Source organism: Corythoichthys intestinalis, chromosome 1, assembly GCF_030265065.1.
Source record: "Corythoichthys intestinalis isolate RoL2023-P3 chromosome 1, ASM3026506v1, whole genome shotgun sequence".
Taxonomy (NCBI): Eukaryota; Metazoa; Chordata; class Actinopteri; order Syngnathiformes; family Syngnathidae; genus Corythoichthys; species Corythoichthys intestinalis.
The window spans coordinates 4,423,587-4,446,549 of record NC_080395.1 but is presented as its reverse complement, the minus strand read 5'-3'; the positions used below and the strand labels follow the sequence as shown (position 1 = coordinate 4,446,549).

The window sequence follows — 22,963 nt, the reverse complement described above, 5'->3', positions numbered from 1 at the left end:
ATACACTACAGATGATAAACTGTAAACAATGATTGTGGAAAAGAAAAGAGGAGTGGGAATGCCAGTCTTGATCGTCCGCCTCCATTATTTACCATGCTAACGTGCCGCACTAAAAGACGTCACTTCCTTAGTGTCCAATTTTTGTATGGAGACAGCAGTCCATATTAAGCAGTGGGTAATATTACCCGCCCAAATTATCCGTGTAACAACGTATCCGGACAAGTGTTGTACTAGTGTGGCCGACATGGCCAAAGTTTAACTAATTACACGTTTAAAGCCGTTATCCGTCTTAGCATAGACGTAGCCTCAAGCTTTTGTTTCTTGTTTGACCGCACCTTGAGACTCTCAGTATTTGAGACTGACTTATTGAGCTTGTAAACCATTTGAGGGACGTGACGCAAAACAGGGACGACAGGTTCATCTTCATTCCTGTCGGAACTGCCATGTCGCATTGTTAGCTACAATTGTGGCACAAAATGACTACCGGTACTTTGGTATCGAAAACAACTAGTTTTGATGATGTAGAAAATACTGTACCTGACAATATACAGTATAGGCCAAAGTTTTGGATGCACCTCATCATTTGTGCGTTTTCTTTATTTTAATGTCAATTTACATTGTAAGTTATCAATTTAAATTGAATTGCAAATGCCCACCCCTGATATAGAATCTCCGTAAAGTATCGCCCTTCCCTACCCCCCGGTCAAAATGGATTGGACGTCTGGAAGCCCATGCTACTTTTTCAAATTCTCCAATGACTCGCGTATATACATATTCAACCAAGTATTTTATTTAAAAAATATGGGAATGAATGGCAAACGCCAGTGAGCTGAGTCATACTTCTGAAGACAACGGGAAGTTGTGTAACCGCAAGTGAAACCTTGTCTCTCTAAAAAGATGAAAAGGAAAAGGGTATTTAAGCACACAATCGTAATCACACACGACAGGAGGCTAACTGACTAAAGGAGCAAACTATGGGCAAACTTTGGAACGACTAGCGTCTTTCCTTTCAGTTCAAGGGAAAACTAACCCGGCCAGCCTTGTCACGTCGACTCTTCCAGTCGTAACGACTTGTCTCAGTGCCCTCGTGTTGTGTCGATCGTGAATGAATCGTTTGGAGGAACAAGACCAAACTAATCACCTTCTGCACTAATTCATTCTGAAGGAAGTTGGGTCTTGCGTGGGAGAGTGTTGAGAGTTGAGACGCAAGCTGCAATGTCTGACATCGCACACGACCAGACAGACGCCAGCCTCATCGCTGGCAGGGGAGGGACAGAGATTGCTGCTCACAAAGCGTAACTTGACTTCCTAGTATTGCTGTGAACAGGTCAAAAACTGAAAGGAAAGGGCTTTGTCACATATTCTTCAATGTGGAACCTATCATATGCTAGTCAAACGCACATAAACACCACGCAAACATAGTGAGCAATGTTTAGTGTACTACTTTTCTCAACTTAACTCGAGAGTACATATGCAACATACTTTCATCTTTTATCAACGTTTAAATGAACAAACTTTGGAGCGAACAAACTTGCGACTTTTTTTGTGTGTGTGCCTTTTTGTTCAGTTAAAAGACAAAACTTACGCGGCCTTGTCGTCGCCTCGTCTCCTCCTGTCAGAGTGACGACTTGTCTGTCCGGTTCTCCCAGACACGGCACGCTGGGTGTGACCTTCGGTGACACCTACAACGCCCATGTGGGCAGATTGGGTAGCTTTGTTCCCGGTTGGTCTATTTTTGAAGACTCGGGGCGGGAGAAAAACTCTAAACAGTCTGTATTTCTGTTTTTATTCATTTTCAGTTCATTTTATTGTTGATGTTGCATTAATTCCTAAATTCATTTACAATCATAAAAAATTACAATAATGAATTACTTTAAAAAAAAATTTTTTGAATGACCCAAAATAGTTCCTTCTCTAAAAAGGGTGCCTGTCATGAAATGGACTTGCAACGAAGATGAGATATAGCAACAAGCTCTTTATTAGCATCCACTCAGTAACTGCGTACATTTAACAACTCGTATTTCCTCATACGTCACATCACTCATGCTTTGCTACGGCAAGCTAAATGGAACACTAAACCATTCTCATCACAGTGCCAATATCTTAAGTGGCCACTTTTGCTGTCCACTGCTGTACCTGAAAGGGTTAAAGTGTCTTTTACTGCTTTTGCTCACATGATGTTCCAGCTTGGAGCAAAATTTGTGCTAAAATGATATTACTGAATAAGTGACAATAACTTTAGAGGTACAAGCAGGCAGAAGTACTGTAAATACAGTGGTACCTCTACTGAAGAACGTCTCTACCCACAGAATTTTCGGGTTAAGACACGCCTGAAAGGGAAAATATTGCCTCTTGTTAAGAAAGAAATTTTAGGATAAGAAAAGCTTAAATGGCTTGGACTCACTGCTCCCAGAGTTTACTGAACGTGGCATACATACATAGCTGCTCTGCCATTGGCTAATGGCTAGCATCTTTCTGGCATCCATCCAATGGCGTACCGCGCGCAGGCTATTTTTAGACCGTAACATCGCATCATAAAGCGGAAGTAAAGCCGAAGTGGGACATTATAAACCCGCCCTCGCATAGACACAACGTAATTTGTGCTACTTTTCTCCGGTAATCTTTCAAAAACGAACATGCCACTCACGCATTGCTTTTTTGGAACTTGTAGAAACGACTCTGGACATTACAACACATGAAGGATGTTTTCTTCATACGTTTCCGGAAACCAAAAACTCGGGAGGAAAAAATGTGAAGACCGAATCCACTTGCGCTGACTTTAACACCAGCTCGGTGAATCCATTCACATTTCATATGCAGTAAACATTATGTTGGGTTGGCATGGTCTTTCAGAGGACAAAGAGGTAAGCCATTTTTATATTTTTAACTTATTTTTTTAGCGTAACGCTGTGCTGTACTGCTTCTGTCTGACAATGAATGACCTGAAAAGAATTACAATGGTATCTGACTGCCACTGTTACCGTTTCTGTTTTATATATATATATATATATATATATATATATAAATATAAACTAGATTTTAAACATTGAAAAAATTATGTTTTTGAATAATTTTATATCAGAACAAAAAGTCCACAAGCAACCTCATTCACTCATTCATTACTACTTAGATTTTTTACATTATAATATATGTTCACATAATTTAAAGATATGGAATAATGCGATATGAAATCAAAGACTTGAATGAATGATGAATTGAATGATTTTATTTTACATGCAAGGTCATCAATTCTGTGCCAGGCCATGTCCACACCTAGCAGGGTTTTTTTGTTTGTTTTTTGTTTGAAAACGAGGATTTCTACTGTAATACGCCAGGAAAAAAATAATTACGTCCACAACTGCACGTTTGTAGAAAAAATAAAGCATCCACAGCCAACCGCATTTTTTTATTTTAAATACATTCATAACAATGCCAGGCCTCAAGGTGGCAGCAGATCCCCAAATCCCATTCAATCAGAGTAAGCTTCCCTTCTCGCGACGTCACTTCTTCAAATTGGAAAACATGGCGTCAGTCTCATACGCCGACACATAATTGTCAGTAATCCCGTCCTCCGCTTGTGTTCCTCTATAGACCCTACTCACGTGACGTCACAGCCACGCCCCCGTGCCATGTTGTCCGGATACTAGTCATTTTAATGCATTAGCGCTTCGTAAATTCCTCCTATTATGGCGTGTTTTTCTGCTCGTTAACATTAATAATCAAAATGGTGAAGTCGTGTGTGGCGGTCGGTTGCAAAAACAGAGAAGATAGACGGAGAGACTTGAATTTTTACCGTATTCCGAGAGACCCGAAGAGGAGACCGCGATTGACTGCTGCAATTCGACGAGAAAACTGGGCTCCAAACTAGTGTTGTATCGGTCGCGAACGATTCGTTCTTTTTGAACGAATTGTTTGGGTGAACGAGACCGAACTAATCACCATCTGCACTGATTCGTTCTATGAAGTTGGTGGCGCTTGTTCGCTGCGTGGGAGGGCGTTGAGCAAGCGGCAGCGTCTTCTGACATCGCACACGACCAATCAGACGCCAGCCTCATCGCGGGCAGGGGAGGGAGCGGAAACAGAATCAAGGCCTCTGTCACTCATTTCCACGTGTGGCCAATAAGCAGCCAGCGTGCAGGCAGGGGGGAAAGACTGAGTTTTGTCACTTCCCGTTCAGTGATTCGGTCCTCCGGTTCCTGACCTAGCTTGCTGCTAACTTGACTTTCCAGTAATGACTATGCGGTGAACGAGTCATAAAATGAAAGGAAACGACTTTGTCACATATTTGTTAACGTGGAGCCTATCAAATGCTGCTCAAAAAGACAAAAACACCACACAAATCTAGCGAGCATGGTTTAGTGTTCTACTTTTCTCAACAGACTCGGGACTGTGCCTATGACGATATACTATCAAATTTACAGTAATTTAAAACACGCGTAGCTGCGAGGCAAGCAAAACCTGAGCTGCGGTCGCGTGACGGCAGTGAAGCGGGCAGAGAACTGTCACTATATGGAGGCTTCATGGCAGCGATATGTACCTCATATGTGCACAGAAAAAAAATAATATTTAGTATGATCACCATAATACTGATTTGCAATGAAACTGTATATACATGTCAATTTTTTCCGAGTGTTTTTTTTTTTTTTTTTTCGTGTCAGAGGGTGTCGGTTGGTTTGACAAATTATGTCAATCCGTCCATCATGTGCTACTCAAGCGCCCCAAAAACAAAGCGCGCGGACACGGGAGATGTCGCAATATGTCTACATTTTTCTTAACAGACTAATGAGAGTAGAAAGGCGAAATCATAAAGCAAACAATTATTTCTCGTCAGCATTTGACGATCTGAGATGCGGGGACGACAGGGGAGCTGACCGGATTATTTTATTTATTAATACCAGTGCAAAAATTCAAAACGATCATCTTAATAATAAAAAACAAAAATACAACAGAGCGAGAGGTTAATATGATGTGTTGGCCGTTCCATAATTAGAAATTAAACTTTCGATTTATTTTTATTTTCGTGACAGCAGGCATGCCGCGTTGGCTGTTAGCAGCAGCATTGTATATGTGAGCAAGATCATGCTAAAGAAAGTCCGTGCGCCCCCGACCCCAAACCCCGACTTCCCCCTCAAAAGGAAAATGTTTAACCGTGTCCTAATTCGAAATGCAAGCACGAGCCATGACTTTGAGCCCATAGAACTAGGACAGACGACGCGGAAGTTCTCCCTCGCTTTTGCAGCAGCGGGAGGGAGACGAGGCTGTCTCTGAGAGCAGAATGATATCGCCTGTCACTCATTTCTGAAACTACGACGAGTGGTCAATGTGCAAGAGAGGGAGGGACCAAGCAATGTCACTTCCCGTTCAGTTATACTGCGAAGCGGTCTTTGGTGATTCGTTCGGCAACGTCACTTCCCGTTCACTAACCGAACGATTCATTTGGGTGGGGAGGGAGATGAGGGGGGCGAACGATTCGTTGAACGATTCGTTTGAACGAATCGTTTTACTGAACGAACCGGAATGGATTCGTTTACTCAAGTGAACGACAGATCCCGTCACTACTCCAAACGACTACCACAGATTATGTAGTAGTCATTTTATATCTGGTAAGATGCATTTAATATATATTTAGAGGGTTTTGGGCTGACACCACAATTAAGATCATTGCTACGCTAATCGCCGACAACATACACGTATGTATGTAGTGAGTGCTATCGCTAAACCATATAAACATTAAAAGCCCTAACTCCATTGACAAATGACATGAAATACATTAGACTTGACAGTGGATGTTAGCAAGAACAAAAGATTTTGAATTGAAAATTTCGTAACTCACCTTCCGAGCACAAGATTCCTGCCGAATTTTCGTGTACGAGGACCTGTTTCACCCAACCAGCAACGTAGCATTTATAAGCCTCCAAGCTCTTAAAGTTTTTCAAACTTTCGTGAGAATAGGCTGATTTTGTGTGGACAAGATAGTTGTAAATATCAGGACATCAGATGACAGGCGAAGCCAGCGGGTCGAAAAACATCGATTTAGGCATCAAATACGGATCTGGCGAATAGATAAACTGAAGCTTTTCCACGTAACGCCTTTTATGCAACGGATCCAATGAGTTTACAGCGTCAGATAACACCGGGGCTTCCATGAATTGCTCTATAACTTGCTCGACTAATTGAAAACAATGAGAATAGGTCTGAAAAAGAGGTACAATATGGCGGCCGGAAACAGCGACACGCCCATTTTGTGACGTAGGTGAGTAGGGTCTATATGGAGCAATTCAAGAGTTTGTAAATAAATGGTTGCCAACACTACCCGTCTAATAATTAGATCTAAACACAGCGACAATATCCATGTTGACTCCAGATGTAAACGTTGGTCTCATGTGTGACGTGGGGACAAAGTTTGTCGCAGCCAGTGACATTTCCATGGTTAAATCTTCGGTTATCAGTGTCCACATGATGGTGCCACAAACGCAGAATTCGCACTTATTCACTTTCCGCATCGTTCTTGCGAACTCCGGTTTAGGTGTGCGTGTGGATGATAGGCCAAACTTGTCCCGCCCCTGTCGGCCTCCAATTGGCTTAGTCCTCAGTCTATTGAGAATGGCCACAGTGCTACAGGTGTTCTAATTGGGGTCATTTAGGCTGGAGGTTCAACTAAACACTACAAGCAGTAAATACAAAAAGCAAAACATCCCAAAAACCCCCAAAACAATCAAAATAATATAACAACACTTCTACCCTGTGACATTTACTCTCGACTGTGTTTTAGTTCCGCTTTCCTTGACATATTTCAGTAATCGAAAAATGGATGTATGTGAATCAATCTCAAATCTTCTACGGCCAAATCGCGAATAATCAAAGAATCGGAAATTTTGCACGCCTCTAGTACTTACTGAACTCATTGGTTGCTGTGCACGGTGCTGAAAGTCCAATCCTTTTGGTCAGCCCCTCCCAGTCCAAATGGACTGGACGTCTATTCGTGACAAACCCATTTCAATTCATGTCAGAAAACAACTGCCAGTAGTTTGGTAGCAGCGTCGTAGACCTTCCTCCTTGAACTCCACCTGCCAGTAGCGGCGTTGCTGCAAACAATCCCGACGCCGGCGGGCGGACTGCCTCAAATTCAGTGAGCGAAGCTACTTTTGCATGTTGAGCCGACACTCGATGCTCTTGAGATCATCGGATAGTACGTAGCACCGAACTAAATCTGAAGGAGATCAATTGGGCTCAACGTCTTCTAAAAATGAACACTTGGAATGACTCGCCCTTCTTGGCGCCAAGGACCGAACGTTGTTCTTCGTTTCACCCGGTGAAGCTGAAGAAAGACACAAACAATCAGAATGGAACGTGAATAAACACTTTTTTTGATCAAGGGCATAGGTTTGGTCTCAACATTGGTAGGGACGATAAAACACACTCTTCCGCTTGGGAGCCCTGAATCAAAGGTTTGGCTTTCCATTTTTGCTGTCACCATATACTGTAAAGGCGAGGCCATTCCGTAACACAATTGCTGTGTCTTGGTGTTGCAGCGTCACCATGTAAACGGCCCTTAAGTCTGAACATAAGAAAAATAATTCACTTGCTAATATAATAGTAGGTTCAATTCAATCCTTACAACATATTGGAAGACAATCTAAATTTCCTCTTTAACTGAAGTCATGATATAATGCAAAGAAGGTTGCTTAAAAGTTGGTGAGGGCAATTTAAGCATCCTAAAAAGTGGGTTGTGTTATGTCCCTTCAGTCTCTATCCAAACCTACACCCTTGGTTTTGATCCTACCACACAGTCTTTAGCTGATAGCTGGGATCCTCTTGGACGTCCAATAAGACCCTCTTTCCTTCTTCTCCTATTTGATTGCCCCAAAGGTACAGCTCTTGAAGATGGGAGGAGTGTAACTTCAGCGCCTTGCCCAAGGAAACGCACCCTTTATCCGTGACATTGCACCATGAAAGCCTGCAACAAATGAAATTACTGCCTGAAGTCAGAAAGGGAACCTTTTTAGAGTTAAGAAGGTTCGACTGAAAGTAACAGTTTGTCTGCCTTTTCCTTGGCTAATAATAGCAGCGATTCTTTTGATTGGTTGACCGGAACCAAATACGATTTTTAACTGGAGGAGCTCCTTACTGGAGGACTTTTAAGCTGCAGTGTGGACTGGCCAGTCCTTCCGAGATGATCTTGACCCCCTCGTCCGACAGATGGTTCCGGCACAGGTCCAGCTCTTGAAGATGGGAGGGGTTTAACTTGAGAGCCTCCCCCAATGAAATGCATCCTTGCTTCGTGATCCCGCACTCTGACAGCCTGCAACAAATGAGATAATTGCCTGAAGTCGGGAAGGGAACCTGGTTAGTTATAAAGGTTTGATTGAAAGTAACATTTTGTCTGCCTTTTCTTTGGCTAATAATAGTCGTTATTCTTTTGAGTGGTCGACTGGATCCACGGAAGATTTCTAACTGGAGGAGAGTCTTACTCGAGGACTTGCAAGATGCAGTGTGGACTTGCCAGTCCTTTCGAGAGGGCCTCGACGCCCTCGTCCGTCAGATTGTTGAAGTTCAGGTGAAGCTGTTGAAGTTGAGAGGGGTTTAACATGAGAGGCTCAGCCAAAGAAACGCATCCTCGCCCCGTGATACCACACTGTGACAGACTGCAACAAATGAGATAACAGCCCGAAGTCAGGAAGGGAACCTGGTTGGAGTTATGATTGAAAGTAACATTTTGTCTGCCTTTTTCTTGGCGAATAATTGCAGCGATTCTTTTGATTAGACGACCGGATCCACGGAAGATTTCAAACTGGAGCAGATCCTTACTTGAGGACTTGTAAGATGCAGTATGGACTGGCCAGTCCTTTCGAGAGGATCTTGACCCCCTCGTCCGACAGATTGTTGAAGTTCAGGTGCAGCTCTTGAAGATGAGAGGGGTTTAACTTGAGAGACTCCGCCAACAAAATGCATCCTTGCTTCGTCATTCCGCAGCATTGTAGCCTGCAACAAAATAGATGATTGACTGAAGCCAGCGAAGGGAAACTGGTGAAATTTATAAAGGTTGTACTGAAAGTAACATTTTATCTGCTTTTCCTTGGCTAATGACAACAGTTATTCTATTGATTTTTCGACCGGAACAACAGAAGATTATGATCAGGAGGAGCTCTTTACCCCAGGAATTGTAAGATGTAGTGAGGACTGGTCAATCCTTTCGAGAGGATCTCGACCCCCTCGTCCGACAGATCGTTCAGACTCAGGTCCAGATGCCTCAGGTTGGAGGGAGAGCTGAGGACGGAAGCCAGCAGGTGACAGCTGCGTTTGTCCAGGTAACATTCGACTAGCCTGGAGATCACATGCAGGAGGAACACGTGAGAGCGAGCCAAACATAATTTTTTGCTTTAAACCAAGACTCTAGACTTTCTACACTTTGTACTTATTTTTATTCATTTATGTAAGGCTACTTATTTATTTCCTTATAATTAAAAAAAAAAGTCAATGTTTGCTTTGTCTTCAAAATATATTCCATTTCACTGTGCATAATGTAAGTCATTTGTACTGATTTTGTACAGAAAAAAAAAAGTCAATGTTCACATCCTGTGTTCTTGAATAGTTAAAATTGAGGTTTTGCTTTTAGATTTGAAGAAATAAGGGGAAAATATGGCGAAAAACACAGACAAAGCTAAAAAAAACAGTGTCTGCTCTTGCACTCCTCTTTAAAAGAAACTGCTGTATTTTAGGCCAAAACAACTGTTGTGTTTGATAGAACAATATGTCTATATGCTGCCATAGCAGATTCATGGCGCATGAAGCCCCCAAACTTTTTTTAATTTGTCCGTTTTACCCTGAAAACCCCCATTTACAGACGTCGTGCAACCGCTTTTGTTTCAACCCAGCCATAAAACGAAGGTAATTAAATATATTTATTATTCAAAATGTCTGTCGTTTTTAGCTCACAATCATTAATTGATGTCTCATATTTGGTTTAAAAAATAAATAAATAAAACTTTAAAAAATTATTCACTCACATATTTTAAACTTTTAAACAAATTATGTCACAATGAAAAAAAAATGGCGTCTGTAAAAAAGTCACGGATATCTACCTCATAACTAACGCTTAATTTTATTTTTTTTGTTATCGTTGCATTTTGTCCGATGTGTTAGATGATAAATCATCGATCCAAAAAAAGAAAAATTGAAAAAAAAATGTTTAAAAGGGTAAATATATGAAAAAGAACATCTCGACCACTGTTTGATGCCTGCGATTTCTGCATCGTAACCCTTGTTATATTACGATGTTTCACCCAGAAAATCCCCAAAAAATCCATCCAGCTGAGGCCATTCACAGATGTGTCTTGACACTCAGTGATACATGCTACATGGAATTTTTGGATCAAAACAAGGTAAGTATGCGATAATATCTCGTTAAAGTCGTGGCGTCTTTAATTCTGCTCTTTCATGCTCTCACCTCCAGATAGGGTTCTGCTGTTTTTTTTAGAAATGCCCTCCTGTTCAAAATTTTTCTTCCCCCAGAAAATTGAGATTTTAAGCTTTCCAATGATGTATCACACATGCATATCGGACAATTTTGAAGTTGGCCAAATTGGGGGTCTCAGAGCGGAACTTCAAGTCACCAGAGTGTTTTCCGCCATATACATTCGGTGGCATTTTAGATGGAATTTTGTGAATCAGTGAAAAAATACAATTTTGCATGGATATCAGTTTCTCATTTATGCCTTGATCCAGTGTAATGCAGTAGCCTAATGCATGTGTGAAACCTTTCATTCATTCATGATTTTTCCGAGCCGCTTATCCTCAAGAGGGTCACGGGGGTGCTGGAGTCAATCCCAGCTAACTAAGGGCAGTATACGGGGTACAGTCTGAATCGGTTGCCAGCCAATAGCAGAGAACAAGGAGATGAACAACCATTCGGGCACACAGTCATACCTGGGGACAATTTAGAGCAGTGGTCTCCAACCCGGTCCTCAAGACCCGCTGTCGGTGCAGGACTTTATTCCAACCAAACAAGATGACTACTTTTTCAACAATCTGGTGTTTTACTAGTGCAATCAGTTGATTGCAGTCAAGTGCTGCATGTTTTAGCAGAAAGCTCATTGGTTCAACTATCTGTGCTGGATCGGCAGGAACAAACACCACGACCCACAGCTGGCCATTGAGGACCGGGTTGGAGACCACTGATTTAGAGTGTTCGATCTGCCTACCATGCATGTTTTTGGGATGTGGGGAGAAACCGAAGTACCCAGTAAAGAACTCACGCAGGCACGGGGAGAACATGCAAACAACATACAGGAAGGCTGGAGCCCAGGATTGAACCCTTGATCTGTTGTGTTTTAATGTGTATTACATTTATAAGAGTGCCAAAAGCAGTTTTTACATTTCTGTGGTTTTAGGAGGTTTACCCCCAACCCCCCAAAAAAGGGCTCTGTGTCGAATTTTATGTCAGGGAGTTCTAGCACGAAATTCTAGCCACTTTTACCCCTGATCACAACAGAAAGAGATTGCAGCATTGCAACAACATACAACTATGGTGTCACCAATGGGAGCGTCGCGTTGCCGTATCGAGCGCACCAATAGGAGTGTCGCGCTTACAAATCCCTCCGCCTAAGGTGCCAACAGTAGTCTTACTAAAGCTACAATATGTTTTCGTTGAATTTTTCCTGTGCACTAAGTATGTGCAAGAAATGCGCCAATGCGCACGTGTGCAGCTTACAGGGAACATTGGTACCAGTGCCAACTATTTCCGGTTTCTTAACTCATTCATTCCCAGCCATCTTCACAAGACATTCTGTTGATTTGCGAAGATTTTGGCTGTTCCGTCAAGCGCCACAGAATATTGTGTTTGATGGCGAAACAAACTTAAAAACGAACAATTAGATTCCCATCTTTCATCATGAAAATAAGTTTTTCTAATCTTTTCGGTTCTTCAGTGAAAGATTAGAAACTCCTGTTTGTATATGCCTTTGGTAGCGAACCTAAGTGTTCCAAAAAAAAGTACAAACACATCTTTGGGAGTGATTGAGTTATTTTCATTTTGTTTTTGGGTTGGATGTTGAGATATGCAATTTTTTTTGTATTTGTCTTGTTTTGAGATGTTTTTTTTTTGGCTAGTTGCAGTTCTTTTGTTTTTTTGTCATCGTGTTTTGTGACTTGTTGGACTGGTTTTTGGATTTGCCATTATGCTTTTGGATTTTTCGCACTTCAGAAAAGATTTTATAGCACTTACTCTAATTTTTGAGAAGCCTTGACAACCACCAACAGTTTCTCGAGCACCAAAGGTGATTGGGCGTATTCCGACAGGTAAATGGACTTCAAGGTTTCGTCGTTGGTAAGTAAGAAGGCCAGGGCTGACCACATATAATTTGGCATGTCTTCCCAGTGAAAACTTATGACTATTTCCTTCTGGATCTGCTTCAGCAAGGAGTCGTCCTTCAGCTCGTTTAAGCAGTAGAACAAGTTGATGTTGTTCTCTGGAGTGTTCCGTTTGATCCTTTCCTTGATCAACTTGACTGTTTTTGACTTGCTTTGCCTGCAGTACTGAGGGGCCTTCAGCAGTTCACCCACTAGTTCCTGGTTGCACGGCAAGGAAAGACCAACGAGGAAGCGAAGGAACAAGTCCAGGTTTCCTTCACTCTCCGAGGCTTTTTGGAGAGCTGACCTTAGGACCTCAGTGATTTTCCAAGAACCTTCATCTTCTTTTTCTTCTTCTGCTGATTCTGTTTCTTCGTCTTCTGATTCTGTTTCTTCTAATTCTTCTGATTTTTCTTCTTCTTGGAAAACACCTCCCGGTTCCAGCTCTGAATCAGTCAGTACGTTCTTGTTGTCGTGGAAGAGGCTCATCATCACGTAGAATGCGGCCATATACTCCTGGATGGTCAGATGGATGAACTGAAACATCTTGCCTTGTAAGTTTCTTCTGAGCGGACGGACCTCCCTGAACACCTCGGTGAATATTCCGCAGTGTTTTGCGGCTTGGTTGTAATCAAAGCCGCTGTCCGCCAGATCCTTCTCATAGAAGATCTGACGTTTACTCATGGTGTTGTGAAAGGCCAGCTTTGCTAGCGCTTTCACGTCACAGGCATACTCCGTCGTCTGTCTCTCCTTGCTCTTGTCAAGGTGGCGAAAGGCATGCTCTGAGTACAATTCGGTCAGCGTTGTGGGAAGTTCTCCCACCTTCCCTTTGTCCAAATGATCCTGTAGAATTGTAGAGGTGATCCAGCAAAAGATGGGCAGGTGGCACATGATGAAGATGATTTCATTTCATTCGTCATGTCCATTTTGAAGTTGCACTCGTCCAATCCGTCCAAGACAAACAAGACCTTGATCCTGCTGCTTTCGTAGTCCCGCTTCCCGGACGTCTGCAGTTCGGCAAATATATTGTTCAGCGTCTCCTCGCTCATGTGCCTACTCTCGCAAACGTAGCGTCGGATGAGCTTGGCCAGCGTAAAACTTTTCCCTTTGTCCGTGTTCAACTCGCGGAAGGTGAAGGGAAATATGAAGTGTACGTCCTGGTTTGTATTCCCGCTGGCCCAGTCGCACACAAACTTTTGAACCAGGAAGGTTTTTCCAATTCCCGCAAAGCCGACTGTGAGCAGCGTGCGTATCGGTCGCGGCTTCCCGTCAGGGCTTTTGAAGATGTCACAAGGCAAGATAGACTCCCTGGCCGCCGCGGCACGAGTCTCCATCTGAAGGACCTCGTGCCGTTCGTCGGGACTGACGTCGGCCCCGTAGGTGACATCCAGCTCCGTGTAGACATCCACCACAGGCTGCTGCTTCCATCGCTCGGTGTTGCCCTCGGGAACAATGCTGTATAAACTATGCAGGTTGCTTTGCAGGTCTGCCTTCAATCTGGCAAGTTGATCATTGTCATCGTGGACTGAGAAGACGGTGCCTGCAAGAAAGCAGCGATGTCCCGTTATGGACAAAAATCAACAACTTCACAGCCACCAGAGATGGTTGTCTTCCACAGTTTTTAAGTCACCAGCGTTCTAACCCCACAAGCTACTTTTGGGACTAACCTCTTATTTCAAGCACGTTGCAACGCAACATCTCAGCCAAGTTATTGTTACCGATCCTCTTTAGAATCTTGATGGTCTCCTCCAAAGCGTTCTCGCCGTGCTTCTTCACCATCTCGTAAGCAACGTCCACCTGGCTGGGGGTGTCAAGTACCCTTTGAGGCAGGTCCGTGAAGAACTTGAAGGCCTTGAAGTCGTCTTCCCCCAGCTCCATCAGCGTTTTCCACAGCAGCTCCTTCCGCCCGCTGTCCAGAGTCATCCTTCTTCCTCTTAAACGCGTAAGCTAGGTGACCTATGATCGGGTATCTGCGGACGACAACCTTTATTGACTTACAAAGTTAGCTAGAGTAAAGTGAGCTAGGAAACAGTTTGAGTGACGTGATGCAAAACAGGGACGTCAGGTCAATCTTCTTCATTCCTGTTGGAAGTCCCTTGTCACTTGGTTCTTTACAATTGTGGCACAAAATGACGAGATTTGATATTGAAAATACCTGACAATATACTGTACAGTACAGGCCAAATGTTTGGACACACCTCATCATTTGTGCCCTTTCTTTTCATGTCTATTTACATTGTAAGTTGTACATTTAAATTAAATCAAATTGATATGATATGGAATCTCCGTAAAGCGTGGTCATGCGCATCCCTACCTCCCAGTCAAAATGGATTGAACGTCTGGCAGGCCATGAGTCCTATGCTACTTTTTCAAATTCTTCAATGACTGTTGTACATACTTGTACACTGCTGGCCAAAAGTACTGGCACCCCTGCAATTCTGTCAGATAATGCTAAATTTCTCCCAGAAAGTGATTGCAATTACAAATGCTTTGGCAGCAATATCTTCATTTATTTTGCTTGCAATGAAAAACCACAAAAGAGAATGAAAAAAATAATAAATCATTTAAATTTTGACAAAACTCCAAAAATGGGCCGGACAAAAGTATTGGCACCCTCAGCCTAATACTTGGTACCACAACCTTTAGACCACAGGTGTCAAACCGATTCCAGAAAGGGCGTATTGGGTGCTGGATTTTGTTCCAGCCATAAACGCGCAGAGTTTAACCAATAAACTTCCTGCTGAAACAAGCAGCACCTGACAAAGTTTAACTGATTACACATGTAAAAGATCTAATTGGTGAAAAGGTGTCCTCTTCATTGGTTGAAAAGCAAACCTGCACCCACTTTCCCTTTCCGGAATCGGTTTGACACCTGTGCTTTAGACAAAATAACTGCGAACAACCACTTCCGGTATACAATGAGTTTCTTACTATGCTCTGCTGGAATTCTAGACCATTCTTCTTTGGCCAAATGCTCCAGCTCTCTGAGATTTGAAGTGTGTCTTCTCCAAACTGCCATTTTCAGATCTCTTCACAGGTGTTCTGTGGGATGCAGGTCTGGGCTCATTGCCGGCCACTTTAGAAGTCTACAATGCTTTCTCTCAAACCATTTTCTAGTGCTCTATAAAGTGTGTTTTGGGTCATTGTCCTGCTGGAAGACCCATGACCTCTGAGGGAGACCCAGCTTTCTCACACTGAGCCCTAATTTATGCTGCAAAATGTGTTGGTCTTCAGACTTCATAATGCCATGCACACGGTCAAGCACTCCAGTGCCAGAGGTAGCAAAGCAACCCCAAAACATCAGGGAACCTCCTCTATTTTTGACTGTGGGGACAGTGTTCTTTTCTTTGAAGGCCTTGTTTTTTTCCCTGGAAACTTTATTTTGATGCCTTTTCCCAAAAAGCTCTAATTTTTTCTCATCTGACCAGAACACATTCTTCCAAAATGTTTTTGGCTTTCTCAGGTCAGTTTTTGCAAACTAGCCTGGTTTATTTACGTCTCTGGGTCAGAAGTGGGGTCTTCCTGGGTATCCTACCATAGAGTCCCTTTTCATTCAGACGCCAAAGGATAGTACGGGTTGACACTGTCGTACCCTTAGACTGCAGGACAACTTGAACTTGTTTGGATGTTAGTCGAGGTTCTTTATCCACCATCTGCACAATCTTTTGCTGAAATGTCCACATCATAGCCACAGTGCCATGGGCTCTACACCTATTGATGACACTACGCAAGGTAGACACAGGAACATTGAGGTCTTTGGAGATGGACTTGTAGCCTTGAGATTACCCATGCTTCCTCACAATTTTGCTTCTCAAGTCCTCAGACAGTTCTTTTCTCCATGCTCAATGTGGTACACACAAGGACACAGGACAGCGGTTGAGTCAACTTTAATCCATTTTAACTGGCTGCAAGTGTGATTTAGTTATTGCCACCACCTGTTATGTGCCACAGATAAGTAACAGGTGCTGTTAATTACACAAATTAGAGAATCATCACATGATTTTTCAAAGGGTGTCAATACTTTTGTCTGGCCCATTTTTGGAGTTTTGTGTCAAACAATAATGATTTAATCCCCCGCCCCCATTCTGTGTTTTTCATTGCAAGCAAAATAAATTAAGAAATAACTACCAAAGCATTTGTAATTGCAATCATTTTCTCGGAGAAATTGAGCATTATCTGACAGAATTGCAGGGGAGCCAATACTTTTGGCTAGTACTGTAGAATCTCCGTAAAGTGTTGTATCACCCATCCCTACCTCCCAGTCAAAGTGGATTGAACGTCTGGCAGGCCATGAATCCTATGCTACTTTTTCAAATTCTCCAATGACCCTTGTACATACTTTGTATGCAAGTATTTTATTCAAAAAATAAGGAAATGTATGGCAAGCACCAGTGAAGTGAGTCACACATCTGAAGACAACAGGAAGTTGTGTAACTGCTAGCGAAACCTTGTCTCTCTAAAAGAAGATGGAAAGGAAAGCACTATTTAAGCACATAATAGTCATCACACAAAACAGGAGGCTAACTGACCAAAGGAGCAGCCTATGGGCAAACTTTGGAACTAGCCACTCATGTGTTTCCTTTCAGTGAAAGAGAAAACTTACCCGGACAGCCTTGTCGCGTCGACTCTTCCAGAGTGTGCGAGTGGCCACTTGTCTCAGTGCTCTAGTGTTGTCTTGAACAAATTGTTTGGACGAATGACACTGAAGTAATCACCTTCTGCAATGATTCATTCTTAAGGAAGTTGGGTCTTGCGTGGGAGGGCGTTGAGAGTTGAGACAGCCTCATTGCAGGCAGGAGAGGGAGCGGAAACAGAATCAGAGCGTCTGCCACTTACTTCCACGTGTGGCCAATAAGCAGCCAGCTTGCAGGCAGGGGAAAAACCCGAGTTATGTCACTTCTCGTTCACTTATTCTCGGTCCTGACCAAGATTGTTGAGATGATTCGTTCTGCAACGTGACTTGACTTCCCACTACTGTTTTTCAGTATCGTTTGATTATAAGTTTTTGTTTCAGAGCAACAAATTTGAGAACTAGCTATACACACACTTTAAACGATAGCACCAAAACATAAATACAACGGCGCGTCAGGTAAATCTGATGTGCTGGTTGTTCCATATTTGGAAATTAAAGTGCCTGTGACACGAAAAAGCATGTTTATTTCATAATACACGCGGTATTTTATGCTCCTGATTGATATGGACCGCTTGGATGTGTGTGGAGGCGATCGCTATATTTATTTAGTTTTTTGAATCCCGCGCCAGGAAAATGAGTGACTTCCGGCTTTGGTCTCGCATTGAGGAGGAGGGCGCTGTGACGTGTACGGTAGAAGACGTCCTCTTCACTATACAGCGTACTGTTGTGTATGGGAAGACGAATGATTCAGCTGATTTTGCGGATTAATACGTTTATTTTTCGCATCACGCCAGCCAAACGGCTGCAGAAAAATCATTCTGTATGAGGGAGAGGCGTATGCGCCTTTTTGGAGTTTCAAAAGGTTCCCATTCACCGTGGATATTTACTGTGGGACCATTGGACTTACGAGGAAGTGAGTGAACATCTTGTTTTGTATTATGTCAAATACGAATACAGCGATTACAAAGTAAACACTACAAACTTCCTTTAAATGAAGGACTACTTACGTTTGATCATTGATAGGCATGTAAAAAGCTGTCCTAATGGTCATTAGCAGCAGCCCGTTAGCTGCACCACAACTCCAGCCACCCTCCTCCGGGGAACGAACTGTAAATTGCTCTCCGCCGGGCGGTTTGCCGATCCGCAACGACAATAGACAACCGGGTCGTCATGTCGAATAATCCAGGATAGTTATGTGTGATTTTCCGCTTTGAAGACTTTGAAACATCACTCGGTTCGGGTTAGCATGTCGGCTAGCTGTCACATCTTCTGGTTTGTTTACATTCTCCGAAGCCGGGGAAGGGAAATGACATATGTCCGATTTAGGTGTCATAAAATATAGTTCGGGAGGTGCGACATTAAAGGTGAAGTCGACAGTTTTGACCATTATGGAGTAATTTTGCCATGTCGTCCTGAATAAATGCATTTTTATTATTTCATATTCCATTCAGCACAAGACTGTTATTTGTCATGACCATGCCATTTATTTAGCAATTGGGGAAAATACTTGGATAAAAAGAACATCCTGTAAAAATATTGAAGTAAAGAGACAGAAACAATGACATTTTGCCGCTCTCTTCGTTGCGTTTTCCTCATTGTGAATATTTCAGTTCCCCCTCGACGGGCTGACTGGTCCTTCTCAAGCCATTTATATAGCTATTGGGGAAAAATACTTGGATAAAAAGAATATCCTGTAAAAATATTGAAGTAAAGAGACAGAAACAATGACATTTTGCTGCTCTCTTCGTCGCGTTTTCCTCGTTCTGAATAGTTCTCCCTCGACGGGCTGACTGGTCCTTCTCAAGCCATTTATATTGCTATTGGGGAAAAATACTTGGATAAAAAGAATATCCTGTAAAAATATTGGAGTAGAGAGACTGAAACAATGACATTTGGCGGCTTTCTTCGTCGCGTTTTCCTCGTTCTGAATAATTCCCCCTCAATGGGCTGAATAGTAAAATCAATGAGACCAGTCTACCGCTGACGTCATCCACCTGTTGGGGTCGCTAAAGCCCTATAATGGTAGGCGTGGCTAACTGGCAGATTAAAAGGCTAATATCTCGTCATCTGTGCTTTGCTAAATTGTTGTATATAGTCGAATCGTCTCAAAATATGATTCTAATTCACATAATAATGCCATTTAAGACTTTTTCTCGTGTCGTATGCTCTTTTAAAGGTTCGGTCTCTCTTTTTATTTCAGGTACACAGCAGCAAGCGTGTCACACAGAAGCATGACTTTGATCCCATGAAAATACGTGTTACGATCGTGAGCAGAGAACCCTAAAGCAGGTACATGAGATGGCGTGGTTAGGAAGTCAAAAAAGTTTATTTGTTCCAGAGCCATGGTGTTCTTCCATGTAGAGAGCCTGGGCAGAGGTAGTAAAAGACGTGAGGCGTTGGCGGGATCCTAGGACAAGGCAAAAAGGTCGATGATCAGATAAGGTCACTCAGAAACATTCAAAATGGGAGAAGGCACTAAGAGTATACTGAAAGAGACGATCCAGCGACGTGGTGGAGCTCTGGCTGGCTGATGTAGGCTGGTGATGGTGATTGCTGACAGCTGCCGTCGCTCTACCCGTCAGGTGCTGGGCCTGTAAATGAATGACACACACAGCCACACACCTGGCCAGCCCTAGGCCTGACCGACGACGCGGCGGAAGTTCTCTCTCACGACTGCAGCGGCAGGGGAAGGAGAGAGTGGAAACACAACAATAGCGTCGGTCACTCAAGCCCTTTTCACACACATATCCAGGGAAATTCCTATGTAAGGTGACGCGGGATTTACTCGGGATGTCCCGAGAATGACGCGGGTTGGACGCTTTCACAGACTTGTCCAGTGTTGCCCACTGGTGCCCTATGTGTGGGGAGGGCTGCTGGCGCGATTTTATAACCCGGACATGAGGTCATTTTTGGTCAGCGTCGGCTGTCACAACGTTGGTCAAATTGTGTTTTATTCCAGAGTGCGCGTTCCCTACGTCATCAATGCAGCCAGTTCAAGCTTATCAAGACTGTATTTCAGACCAGACAATCCAAGAGAAGATTCCTGTCGACCTACTGTCACAGACTCATTGTGTTATTCCCCCTTTTCTATCTGCAGGGCAGCAGAGGGGAGAGGCTCGCTCTCGCGGTGCGCACGGAATTCTCGGGCGCAGGTGCGAGTGGAGCCGCCGCAGGTGCAGATCTTGGTGGCGAATATGTATTTAATGGACACTTGAACGCATCTCTTCCTCCGCTCAACCATCCCGTAGCAATTTAATTTAGTTGTTTTCAGTTTAATTTAGCTATTCCCAGCTATGTTTGTTTACCACTTTTCTTCTTACTGCGAAGAGAGATGAAGTGGCGATTGCCCCGCGATGATATTAACGTCATCAGCCATCGTGCTGTGACCCAGGTATTTAAGGCCTGCTTTCACGCACATCGCTTCCCGAGAAAGTCCCTGACATGAAACTAAGACTCGACCAGTGAAATGTCCGCGTAATCTTCTTGTCAGTCCACACGGGAAATTGTTTTCACACACAACTGCTGCACAGGTTTGGCCAAGAGTCAAGAATCTGCATTGGACAAGGTGTCAAGAGTCAAGAATCTGCATTGGACAAGGTGATGATGCAAGAACTTTTGTTTTGTAATGTTCAAGTGAGATTTACAAAGATGACTGCCTGAAGAAAACATCAAAATTCCCTCAGTCCTTGATGATATGGGGCTGCAAGTCAGGCAAAGGCACTGGGGAGATGGCTGTGCTTCAATCTTCAAAAAATGCAAGTTTGCACATTGAAATTTTAGACAGCTTTCTTATCCCTTCAATTGAAAATATAATTGTCAGTGCATCATGACACAAAGCTAAAACTGTTAAGGCATTCCTTGGAGAAAGACTCATCCAGTCAATGGCATGGCCTGCAAATAGTCCAGATCTCAATCCTATTGATAACCTGTGATGGAAATTGAAAACAAATGGTCCACAGCAAGGCTCCGAACCTCAAGGATGATCTGGCAACTGCAATCAGAGGGAGTTGGCACCAAAATGATGATGAATACTCATCAAGTCCATGCCTCAGAGACTGCAAGCTGTCATAAAAGCCAGAGGTGGTGCTACTACAGATGTGTTTTGATTATTTCTTTGTTTGTTTCTTATGATTCCATGTTTTTTCCTAGGAATGGAGTGATTCCATATATATTTCCCTGCACTTGCTCGATAAAATTAACATTTCCTGACTACCACAATGTTTTTTCTTCATTTCTTTTAGTATTTCTGAATGCTAAAGAGTTGCACTTTTTGAACAAATTCATTATTTTTTTCAAGCTATTTATCTGAATTTGTTCTACATGATAAAATGTCTGAGTGAGTGCTCGTCCGAGACTGGGGATTCCATACTTTTTGCTAGGGGTTGTAGAAGATGTGGTGTGTACTTTCCAGTAAATTCCTTACAAAAGGGAACAATTTTTAACTTCAAATATCCTATGTAGAAACTCCCCAGAAGGGTAAACACCATTTATACTTTCAAAATGAATTTCTTTTGCTTTTGGTGCAATCAAAAATCTGAGAAATTTGCATCTTAAAGTTTTCGCATCCTTGGCCGGGAATGGAAATACTTGATGATAACATATATCTTGAATGCAATTGCTTCTAATATTAAAGTTTAGATGATTTCAACTGTTCACCGTGAGTGTAGGCACTTCCTGTTCTATTAAGTTGCTGATTGGTCTTTGGTGATGCGATTGGCAACGTCGATTACCGAACCATTCATTTGGTCGGGTGGGGGGCAAATGATTCGTTTGAACGAAACTTTTGACTGAACAAATCGTACTGGATTCGTTCCCTCAAGTGCAGGGTTGTCAAACCAATTACACAAAGGGCCCAGAGGGTCCTGGATTTAATTTCAACCAAGACTACGCAAACAGATTGTAAGACAAGGCCCCAAAGCCTTATATAAAGGAATGTTGTTTTTAACCTCATCAACTGACATCAAGCTGCAAGGTAATTGTTTTCAACCTTATCAAGCTGACTCATGCGAAAAGGGGAGCAAGGTACCGCCGATACCGCAAAATAGTGAACATAACATGTTTTCTCGAAGGGAATGTGTTATTCTCAACCTTATCAAGCTGCAAGGTACAGCCTGACCGCAAAATCAAAAGGGGAGTAAGGATTCTCGAAGGCCGTAAACCGTGCGAAACGTCTAAGGGAGATCCAAACATTCTCTGAAGCCGTGTGAAACTCGAACGGGAGGGGAAGTTACGAGGCGCGGTACTTGCTATAAAGAAGCGACGGCGACAAGTACACTTAGAGTCTACTGAGAGTTCACGCGCGCGGACGTCCAGTTTTGGTGTTTCCTTGCTCACTTTACCGAGGACGCCCCGGCTCTCCGTCCTTCCAGCACACGGTAATGAGATTTATGTTATTGCATGTAATCTATGAGCTGAAACACAATTGTTGCTTGCTTGCTTGTACACTTTATACTGTGGGTTAAATAAAATGTGCCGCTTGTTTAACGCAGTGAAGTGTTATTGTTTGCTGTCCATGTAAGTCGCCGACGATCCGCGATCCTGAAGTTAATAATAAGTCATAGCAATTGATTATGAGTTGTGACTATTGTATTATTTGATACTGTAATTGATTATAAGCAGTGTCTACTCGAAGAATACTTGTCTGATTGGATATAACAGACAAATTAACCCATTGTAGCCTGGTGATTGGGTATCAGCCTCGCTACTATTCATTTTCATTGATACTGTGATTGATCATAAGCAGTATCAGAATTGTTTCAAAACACAGATTAACCAATGAAATTTCTGCTGAAATAAGCAGCACCTGACTGCTATCAACCAATTACACTTGTAGGAGATCAGATTAGTGAAAAGATGACCTCTTCATTGGTTGGAACGGAATCCAGGACCCTCTTGGCCTTTTGTGGAATTGGTTTGACACTCCCGCTCAAGTAAACTGTTTATTCCGTCGCTAGGGACCACTGATGTGGCATCATGAAAGCG

The 22,963-nt window shown here is 42.9% G+C and overlaps 2 protein-coding genes across 3 annotated transcripts in view; both read right to left on the bottom strand.

Annotated features, from left to right (window-relative positions):
- Positions 1-1,668, bottom strand: part of LOC130920727 (NACHT, LRR and PYD domains-containing protein 12-like) — a 29,894-nt gene extending 28,226 nt beyond the window's left edge. For both annotated transcript variants that reach the window (XM_057844132.1, XM_057844141.1), the window contains exon 1: positions 1,586-1,668. The gene's annotated coding sequence lies outside the window, so the exon portion shown is untranslated. The remainder of the gene's footprint in view (positions 1-1,585) is intronic.
- Positions 1,669-5,133: 3,465 nt separating this feature from the next.
- On the bottom strand, positions 5,134-13,394 carry LOC130920804 (NACHT, LRR and PYD domains-containing protein 12-like). The gene is made up of 7 exons (XM_057844261.1): positions 12,224-13,394; positions 9,154-9,324; positions 8,809-8,982; positions 8,472-8,645; positions 8,129-8,302; positions 7,784-7,957; positions 5,134-7,318 (listed from the first exon to the last, which is right to left on the bottom strand). The coding sequence occupies exons 1-7, from the start codon at positions 13,237-13,239 to the stop codon at positions 7,306-7,308; spliced, it is 1,896 nt and encodes a 631-aa protein (XP_057700244.1). The 5' UTR covers positions 13,240-13,394; the 3' UTR covers positions 5,134-7,305.
- Between the last annotated feature and the right edge of the window lie 9,569 nt (positions 13,395-22,963).

Coding starts and splice junctions, on each gene's coding strand:
- LOC130920804 (XM_057844261.1), bottom strand. CDS start 13,239: ATGTGCCACCTGCCCATCTTTTGCTGGATCACCTCTACAATTCTACAG. Junction 8,983..9,153: donor TACATCTTACAATTCCTGGG/GTAAAGAGCTCC, acceptor ATTTTGTTGCAG/GCTACAATGCTGCGGAATGA. Junction 8,646..8,808: donor TGCATCTTACAAGTCCTCAA/GTAAGGATCTGC, acceptor CATTTGTTGCAG/TCTGTCACAGTGTGGTATCA.